At 36.2% G+C, this 10,227-nt stretch overlaps 1 protein-coding gene across 1 annotated transcript; it reads left to right on the top strand.

Annotated features, from left to right (window-relative positions):
• The first annotated feature begins 5,465 nt into the window (after positions 1-5,465).
• Positions 5,466-8,722, top strand: LOC120184034 (uncharacterized protein At1g76660-like). The gene is made up of 3 exons (XM_039188607.1): positions 5,466-5,499; positions 5,556-5,747; positions 7,152-8,722. Exons 2-3 carry the CDS (start codon positions 5,655-5,657, stop codon positions 8,130-8,132), a joined length of 1,074 nt encoding a protein of 357 aa, XP_039044538.1. The 5' UTR covers positions 5,466-5,499; positions 5,556-5,654; the 3' UTR covers positions 8,133-8,722.
• Positions 8,723-10,227: the final 1,505 nt, after the last annotated feature.

The following is a 10,227-nucleotide window of genomic DNA, read 5'->3' as shown; positions in this document are numbered from 1 at the left end:
AAGTTGTCTTCACATCTAGCTGCTTAAGATGTAAATTCTCTACAGCTAATTTTCAACACCAGTATGATTTTAGACAGTTTTACGACTGGATAGAAAATTTCATTGTAGTCAATACATTCTTTCTGCTGAAAACCTTTGACAACCAATCTTGCTTTGTAGCGTTTTCTCCCATCGTGCTTTTCTTTGATCCTGTAAATCCATTTGTTGTGGAGTGCTTTCTTGTCTGATGGTAATTCAGCTAATTCCTATGTATGGTTTGACATAAGCGGGTCCATTTCATCTTTCATGGAAGACTCCCACTTGACTGAATCCTCCACCTGCATTGCTTCATCATAGCACTCTGGTTCACCATTATCAGTCAGCAACAAGTAGTGCAAAGAAGGTGAATAAGGTTGGGTTGGTTTAGGAATTCTGGAGGAGCGTCTCAGTTCTGATGTGTGTGGTTCTTCTTGAACTGCTTCAGGATTGATCTGAACATCATTTCCAGAAATCTCCTCAAACTCAGTAAATTCCTTTGTTTCAGCTTTGGTATTGGAGCTACTTGATTCTATGGTTGCCCTGTCTTTGTACATCACATTCTCATTGAAAATGACATCTCTGCTTCTGATGATCTTCCGATTTTCATAGTCCTAAAACCGATAACCGAACTCATCACCACCATAACCAACAAAGACACATTTGTTGGACTTGGCATCAAGTTTACTTCTTTCAGCAGAATTTATGTGTACATAAGAAATACAACCAAACACTCTTAAGTGTGAAAGATTTATTTCTTTCTTGCTCCAAGTTTTCTCTGGTATACCACCATCCAAAGGAACTGAGGGCCCACGCTTGATCAGATAAGCTGCAGTGTTGATGGCTTCAGCCTATAGCAATTTGGGCAATCCGACATGTATCCTCATGCTTCTGGCACGTTCATTCAGAGTTATGTTCATGCGCTCTGCTATGCTATTCTGATGTGGTGTCATGGGAATTGTTGTCTCCATCTTGATCCCATTGTTTGCGTAGAAATCTCTGAATCTACTATTTCTGTACTCTCCTCCATTATCAGACCTCAACCGCTTGACTTTCAAACTAGTCTCATTTTTCACCATGACCTTCCATTTTCTGAATGTATCAAAGACTTCTGATTTCTTCTTCAGAAAATAAACCCACACCTTCCTTGTAGAATCATTGATGAATGTGACATAATATAGTGAGCCTACAAGAGATGGAACTGGAGATGGTCCCCATACATCAGTATGAGCCAACTCTAACTTTCCTGCCTTGGGTGTCTAGCCAATATTTGCAAAATTGATTTTCTTTTGTTTGTCAAATATGCAATCCTCACATAGTCCGACATCTACATTCTTTAGATCCGATAGCTTCCATTTTGACAAAAGCGTCTTCATCCCTTTCTCGCTCATATGGCCAAGCCTTTGGTGCCATAGGTTTGATTTTCTATTAGCATCTGCGGCTGTAATGATATTCTCTAAATTTGAGGTTACATAGAGTGTACTAGTCTTCTTACCACGAGAAATGACGAGTATTCCTTTGGTAATCTTCTATTCACATTCTGAAAATGTTTTGTTATATCCTTCTCCATCAAGATGTCCTACAAAAATCAAATTTCTTTTGAGGAAAAAAATATGTCTCACTCTTTTCAGCGTCCAAGTGGTCTGATTTGGCAACTTTAATCGGATGTCTCATTTTCCGATGATCTTCAAGGTTTCATCATCATCTAGATGAATCTTCCCAAAATCACTACTGGCATAGTTCTCCATGATTTCTTGGCATGAGGTGGAGTGGAAAGATGCCCCTGAATCCAAGATCCATGATTTAATCGAACTGTTGACACTTAGAATCATGGCATCACTTGTCTCCTCTGTCATGCTGACAGATTCTTGTGCGTTGGTATATTTCTTCGTTGCTCGACAATCTCTTTTAAAGTGACCCTTCTTGCCACAATTATAACAGGTATAATATTTCTTTCTCGTTCTTGATTTTCCCCTTCTGGATTTGGATCTACCACGATTTGAATTTCTTTTTGAAGTTCTCCCTCTAGACTCCGTGTGTAAGGCTGAGGAGGTTGATGCTTCACCCAATTCTCTCCGTCGAATTTTTTCACTCAATACCAGATCCTGAACATCGTCGAATTTTAATTTGTTGTTTCCCGACGAGCTATTGACTGTTGTAACGGTAGTATTCCAACTATCTGGTAGAGATTATAAGAGAATTAAAGCTCGAACTTCATCATCGAATTTAATTTCCACTGAACTCAACTGGGTTGTGATTGTGTTGAGTTCATTTAGGTGTTGAGCCACTGATGTCTCTTTCGATATCCGCAAATTGAATAATTGCCTCATCAAGTGAACTTTATTTGAGAGGCCGATGGCTTTTCATACATATTGGAGAGAGCCGCCATAAGACCCGCCGTGGTCTTTTCCTTTGCTATGTTGAAAGCAACATTGCAGGATAACGTCAGTCGGATAACTCCAAGGGCTTGTCTATCGAGAAGAGCCCAATATTCATTCTTCATGCCCTCTGGTTGCTTTCCTGAGAGAGGTTGATATAGATTTTTCTGGTACAGAAAATCTTCAACCTGCATCTTCCAAAAGCCAAAGTTCGCACAATCAAACTTTTCAATTTTCACATTCCCTTCGTCTGCAGTCATCGCTCCCACTAGAGTCTGGCTTCGTTTGGATCATTTTTGACAATTATTGCGAACCACCGTGTATTAGAACACCTCCGTCGACAAGCTCGTATTGTCGACAAAATTTGTACTATTCACAAAATTCACTATTCATGTGAATAGTAATGAATATTAACCTCGTAAAAATTAACAAAATTCACAACCAAAAGCTCTGATACCAGTTGTTGGTAAATAAACGAGTAATTTCCCTATAACCAGATTAGTGAGAATGCAAAATAAAAGCGAAAAAATAATACCCGAAATTGATAACGGAGTTCAACCAATTTTACTTACGTCTTCGGACTGTTGCAGATCTTTTACTAAAGAGAGAAAATTTACAGGTGTTTACAAAACACTCACTACTCGAACTCTCTAAACTCTTTAGTATTGGGAGAAAGAAATGATTTAGGATGATTTTGAAGCTAAATGAGATAGGATATTTATAGTTGAAGCTTGAGGACTATTCTTATAAATACCTTAAAGTTTAATGACTCAATTTGATGTTTATCCCTTTATAATTTTTCAACAAAAACTGCCCAAATTGTTGAATTATATTCAACCACCCCACTTGCTCAGCCGCCCATGTTTTAATTGTTTAATTTCAACATCATTATGTTTCAAAGTCGTCATTTTTTTATTTAAAAAAACAGTTGTCTAAGTTGAACATTAACATGATGACCGAGACATGATAGTTGTTTGAGATTCTATGATAAGATTTTATCATATCACAATCAACAAGTTAATGTTCAGCTCAGAACACCGTCAATTTTTAAAGAAAAAGAACGAGTTTAGGATATAATGAATAGTTGAGTGATCATTTTATAACTTTCAATAGTCGAGAATACTCAACAAAGTAAAACTCTATGGTTAGAAGATTATTTTATAACTTTTAATAATCGAATTACTTAATAAAATTATATCCGGGGAGATTATTTGTGTACACTACCCATAAAAATATGGATGAAAGTCTTTCGCCTACTTTCATGGCTTCTACATGTGGTATGCCGGTTTAGCTTTAGGTGTGTAGGTCCACAACCACACGCATCCACCCAATTCGTAGATTATGATTTAGATTTAGATTTGTAGACTACTTTTGAGCAACACCATTTTTATCATATTGGGTGGTAAAGATTTTGTTACCTTTTTCATATCCTACGCGAGTGGGAACGAATCATCATAATTTGGACCTTTAAAGCCCCATTATGAAAATAAATAATAAAAAAATACGTGAGAAGAAGAATATTTATATTTTATAAGATTAGAAGTTGATGTATGAATCATTGCCTCATGCAATCCACCTTGTTCCCCATCACTGTTATATTCTAGTATATGGTAAAAAACTAAAAATGATCCATGCAAAAGGTTTGGTAAAAAGCTAGATAGGATCAACATAAAAAGTTAAACTCTATTTTTTTAAGAGTTAATTGTGTCATATGTCCCCAATCTATGACCATCATTTCAAATTAGTCCTTAAACTTGTAAACATGCCAATTTCATCTCTAAACAATTACTATCATTCTAAACTAGTCATCAAACTTTTGAACATTTAATTTTCATGCCCGAGCTGTGATCCTCATCCTAAATTGGTCCCCAAGCTTTTTGATTATTTTAATTTTATCCTAAATTAATCGTATATCTCCCGTTAATAAAATCATTAGGCAAGTAGTGATAAAAGAAGCCAAGATGGAGCCCACCCGAGGAACATTGGTGCAAGATTAACACGGGTGGTGCAAGGTGTAACAAGAACGGTGAAGCAACATGTGGGGGAGTAGCTCGAAACCACAAAGGAGGATGGCTATGGGGTTACACTAAGAGAATTGGACTATGTTCTACGTTGGAAGCCGAACTATGGGGCACACTCGAAGGACTTCGTTCAGCCTGGAATGAAGGTTACAAGAAGGTGATACTGGAAGCAGACAACTCCAAGGCAATGGAGTTGCCAAGAGAAAGCCCAAATGAAGAACGATGTTTCACCATACTGCAACACATAGACTCATTCTTGGCCAAAGAGTGGGAAGTATCATTGAACTACATTCCAAGAGAAGTAAATCAGGTAGCTGATATTATGGCTAAATATGCATGAGAAGTCCATTCTGATTATCTACGCTTCATCGAACCTCCAGGAGTAGTTCTCGATAGAGTGAATAAGGACATGGCAGGCCAAGAGTAGTTTAATTACTAGCTAGTTTTTAGCTTCTTTTCACAACCAAAAATAAATAAATAAAGAATAAACTCTTCTTAAAGTATTACCAAGATTTACTTTTATATAATTCTTATTTGTAACTTAATTATGATTATTAAAATTAAATTTAACGATTGAAAGTGAAAATTATATTTATAAAATAAAAAGATAGCTTAAAAAATTACGTAAATTATATTTAAACAAAAATAAAATAAACATTGATGATATAATCAATTGTATTAATTTTTAAAATTTTCTTATAATTTATCCATAAATAATAAAAAAGAGATATCATTTTTTTCGATAAAAAAAGAGATATTATATAATATTATATTATATTCTTTTTGTGATTGGTTAGAGCATCAAACTTTCCAAATGAGTCCATAAATAATAAATTATTATATAAAAAGCAAAATATTTTTATTTTAATTTTATCCGAGAAAAAGAAATCTAAATACAACAGACAGCAACAAAAGGAAAGAAGAAAAAGCTATAAGCAGTGGGTCCCATAATCTTTCATGATGACGTGGCAATAACTCGGTGCAAAATGGATGAAAACCGGAGGAAAACGACCGGATGGGAACTGAACCGGAAGAGAAGGCAAAAGAAAATAAAAATCAGAACTCTCATATGATCTATGTGAATTAATTTAAGCCAAAAAAAAGTTTAAATTTTTTATTTCTCTCAAGTTGTCTTCAAATCGTTGATAGAGATTCGTTGAATCTTGAGAGTTAAGAATAGATTTAAAGTTTACATGATGCTGATGCCATTAACGCATCGTTTTAAGCTTACAAATCGAAGATGAGAAGTGTAAACGACAGCGTTGAGACCGTTAACGCCGCTGCCTCCGCCATCGTCTCCGCCGAGTCGAGAGACCAGCCTACCACCGTTCAGGTATATCCACTTTTATCAGTAATATTTGTAAAAAAAACAAAATTCAGTGTTCTTTTCCCGTTTGGTTGCCGAGAAAAAATACTGTAAAATTCACGATCATCGGGTTACTCAAGCTCTCTTTTGAATTGAGAATCCAGAAGTGGGGAGGAGAGAGCGGAGAGTTGAGTTCTTGAAAGAAAAAAAGCCATGTTTATGTTCTTTGCTTGCTATTCTTTTTTTGTGATCTGATTCAGTATTGAACTTTAATTTTCTCCGTTATCTGTTTGGTTGCCGAGAAACTGAGGGGAAACTGAAAGTAGTTGAAATTCGGATCCGGAGTTCTAAACTTCAGCAGAGCTAGAGTCAACTCAACCTTGTAGTTTTACCTTTTTGCTTTTCATGCTTCTCAAGAATAAACAGCAAAAATGAAAATCTTATCATTGGAATTCAATTAAAAATAGAAAAGGAAATAAAAGATCGCTTTACGCGTATACTTTAAGGAGCAGATTTGAGTTTAGAAAGTTATTTTTTCCCTTTTAAGTAAAAAAGTGATCTTTCTGGTAGTTTCAAGTTTGTTTGGTCAGTTTTCTACAGTTCCTTCACGGGTTGGGTGGTGGGTGCATCTCCTTTATTCATTGTAGTGTCCTTCTATGGAAGAACTCTCTGATATCGGGTTATGGTGGAAAATTAGTCGATCCGGTTTACGCAATGTAAAAGAAATGGAGCTTAATTTGATATTTGATAGGAATGATTTATGTAATTTTAGCCTTTTGTTCCATCTTATTGATCTGCCTACGAAAGCGTATTCTAGGAAGAATGCAATTTGATCAGCCAAAATTGTTGACCGACCCATCTTATAATCTCGGACTAAAAGTTATATTCAAAAAGTGTGTTCTTTGCCGTCTATTCTTTGGTCTTACTTGGATCACTGAAACAGTGATTAAGGTCAGAGTAAATGCTTGCTCAAATTGCCTTTTCGGCAACAGTTTTGGCATGATTTTTATAATCAATGCTCTCACAACACACACACGTACATTGAGACCTGTTTCTGCTGTCTGTGTGTGTATTTTGCGCTGTGCAATTTATTTGTTTTTGTCACGTATACCACATTGTACATGCGAAGTTAGCAAAGAAATATGGAAAATGGAGTTTTATAAGCATACTGCAAGGATAAGATCCAGGCATACAAGATTTTTTCAATTTTTTATGAGGATTTAGTCATTGTTATGTATTCATTACCTGTTACACTTATAGATAGTTATTTGTTCATCTTGCTCTTCATCAATCCTTCATCTGCATTTTATTCTAGCAGTTTAGAGTTGAATCAATTTACGTATGCTTGCTACCTTACAGAGAGTGCTTGAGGATGAAAATAACTAATCTTCTGTATGGAATCCTGACTCGCACTCTTTTATTTAACTACAGAAGAAAAGATGGGGAAGCTTCTGGAGCTTTTACTGGTGTTTTGGATCTCATAAGAACAGTAAACGAATTGGCCATGCTGTCCTTGTCCCTGAACCAGTGGTACCTAGAGCTGCAGTTTCAACTGCTGAAAATGTAAGCAATCCAACCAGCATTGTAATGCCCTTTATTTCCCCTCCCTCATCTCCTGCATCATTCCTGCTATCGGATCCTCCATCTGCCACCCGATCACCGGCTGAATTGCTATCCCTAACTGCCCTTTCGGTTAACACTTACTCTCCCCGCGGACCTGCATCCATTTTTGCCATAGTGCCTTATGCATATGAAACCCAGTTAGTCACACCTCCAGTATTCTCTACGTTGACAACTGAACCATCTACAGCTCCTTTTACACCCCCTCCAGAATCTGTTCAGCTGACTACATCTTCATCTCCCGAAGTACCGTTTGCCCAATTGCTGACATCTTCCTTGGGGAGTACTCGGATAAACAGTGGGATCAATCAGAAATTTGGATTGTCCCATTATGGATTTCAGTCTTATCAAATATACCCTGGGAGCCCTGGTGGTAATCTCATATCACCTGGGTCGGTAATCTCTAATTCAGGCACATCCTCTCCTTTCCCTGATAGACGTCCAATCCTTGAGTTCCGCATGGGGGAGGCTCCCAAAATCTTAGGATTTGAACATTTTACTACTAGGAAATGGGGTTCTAGGCTAGGATCTGGATCATTAACACCAGATGGACTGGAGCAAGGTTCACGACTAGGTTCTGGATGTGTGACTCCAGATGGTCTGGGTTTGGGTTCAAGATTGGGTTCAGGATCATTGACACCTGATGGTTTAGGCCCTGCCTCAAGAGATGGTGTTCTAGTGGAGAGTCAGATTTCTGAGGCAGCATTGCTTTCTAACCCAACACATAGACCTAAAACAAGTCATTGGCATCAAGCAGAACCATGCCAGAGTATGAATATCCGAAGGATTTAGTGGCGCAGGGCGGGATAGAAAAAGATGGACAAACAAAGGATGCAGAAAGTTCTTGTGATCTGTATATTAGAGAAACATCCAAAGAAACAGATGAAAAGGTGTCAGGAGAAGCTGAAGAGGATCATTGCTATCAAAAGCATCGCTCCGTTACTCTCGGGTCAATTAAAGAGTTCAACTTTGACAATAGAAAAGGAGAAGCTTCTGACAAGCCCACCATAAGGTCCGAATGGTGGGCGAATGTAAAGGTTTCCGGAAAGGAAGCTAGGCCCGGAAACAACTGGAGTTTCTTCCCTATGATGCAGCCAGAGGTAAGCTGAATTTTGTAAACTATGCAACTTAGTTTCACCTCCATGCATAAAGTCATAAAACTCGTTTAAATAGATTTGCAACACTAAACCACTAGCCTTTCAGTTGATTTATCCGAAGGTCGAAACTCGTACTTTCTTCAATAGTCTTGGCATAATTTGATGGCGAAGTGAACTAAAAGGCTAGTTTTCAGAGGTCAGAAGAGTGTTTATTCATTATGACCTAAAAGATGATCCAGTGAGGGAATAATTCATAGGGATAAACTGTGTGGGTACCGATAGATCATTCTTTTAATATGTAATGTTGTATTATTATTATTACTTTTTTTTAAACATGCAACTGCAAGAAGGATATATATATATTTTCATGCTAGTACTCTGTTCTCTGTAGCTCATTTGGTGATTTCTGTGGTTAATATCTTGCTCTTTTCGACATCTTTCCCGTATCACTGCATATACTGGACCAGAAATTTAACCTTGATTGGTTATGCCACGGTGTTTGGATCATTTGCATCTAGTTAAGCTAGTTATCCCGACCGTTTGTTTTTCTTCAACTATAATCCGATATAGGTGCGATACTATGATCTTCGGAATTTACGCTAAGTATCTTTTAAGAAAACCGTGTATACATGTATCCGGCAATCCATTCGAGTCCGGATTACATGGTAGTTAACCACAAGGGCTCTGCATATCATTGATGCCGGAGAAAACATGTTTGGGGCGGTAGTCCTTGATAAGTCTATATATGGTTTTAATAGACAGATTTTTGTAGGGCATAGATCATTAAAGCAATGAAGTCCATAGTAGATCATAAATTGATGGCCATTTATGGTTGATGCCGGCAATACTTGTGCTGGCTCAAGGACAAGCATAACAATGTTTTGTTAATAGGGATGAAATCAACAATATTTACTGTCGGAGTTGTTTAAAATTGTCTAAATTTGCAGGGATAAGAGTGAATTATATTTTTTAGAGGTAAAAATAATTTTATCACTGTTCCAAGTTAACTTTTTTAACATCTTAAAGGTTATGGTCCGTAGCCTGTAGGGTGTTCAATAGGTTGGTTTAGTTAACCGACCGAATTGAAATTTTTTAAAAATAATTAAGCGAACCAAACAAAGTTCGGTTAATCGGTCGATTAATTGAATTAATCAAAATTTTAAATAAAATATATTAAATATTAAATATTTTGTTTAATTCGTTTAATTCGGTTAAAATCAAAATTTATACGCTCTTAAAGTTATTAATATATAAATAATATATTAAATATTTAAAATTTTCAATTAATTCGGTTAATTAACCGTTTCGAACCGATAGTCAAACTTTCAAAAAATTATTAACCATTAACCGATGAAACTTAAAATTAATTGATTGATTAATTGGAAAAAAATCGATTTGATCGGTTTACCGAAATTTTTAATACCTCTAATGGTATGTAATAATCCCTTAAAAGGCTCTAATTTTGGCCTTCGATAACAGCCGAAGCTGATGCCTAAAGCAAAGAGAGAAAATATGTGACAGGCTGTGCCTAAAGCAATGGACTTAAAATAAAATAAGAATTATTCGTTGAAAAAAATTAAGGGCGGATATTCGATTGAATCAAGTTAAATATTTTTGAATTAGATAAGTCGATGAATTATATTTTATTATTTAAATGTTATTTGATTTTATTTTTTGAAAATTTTAAATTTAAGTTAATTGAGTCTATTTTTATACAACTTATAACGACACATGCAGCAAGCAGCAAGCTGTTGTGGCATGTTTCGAATGTACACTTGAATCTTTCGAAC

This window comes from Hibiscus syriacus, unplaced genomic scaffold, assembly GCF_006381635.1.
Source record: "Hibiscus syriacus cultivar Baekdansim isolate YM2019G1 unplaced genomic scaffold, ASM638163v2 tig00112857_pilon, whole genome shotgun sequence".
NCBI lineage: Eukaryota > Viridiplantae > Streptophyta > Magnoliopsida > Malvales > Malvaceae > Hibiscus > Hibiscus syriacus.
The sequence above is the reverse complement of the archived record's forward strand: the minus strand, read 5'-3'. Positions and strand labels throughout refer to the sequence as shown.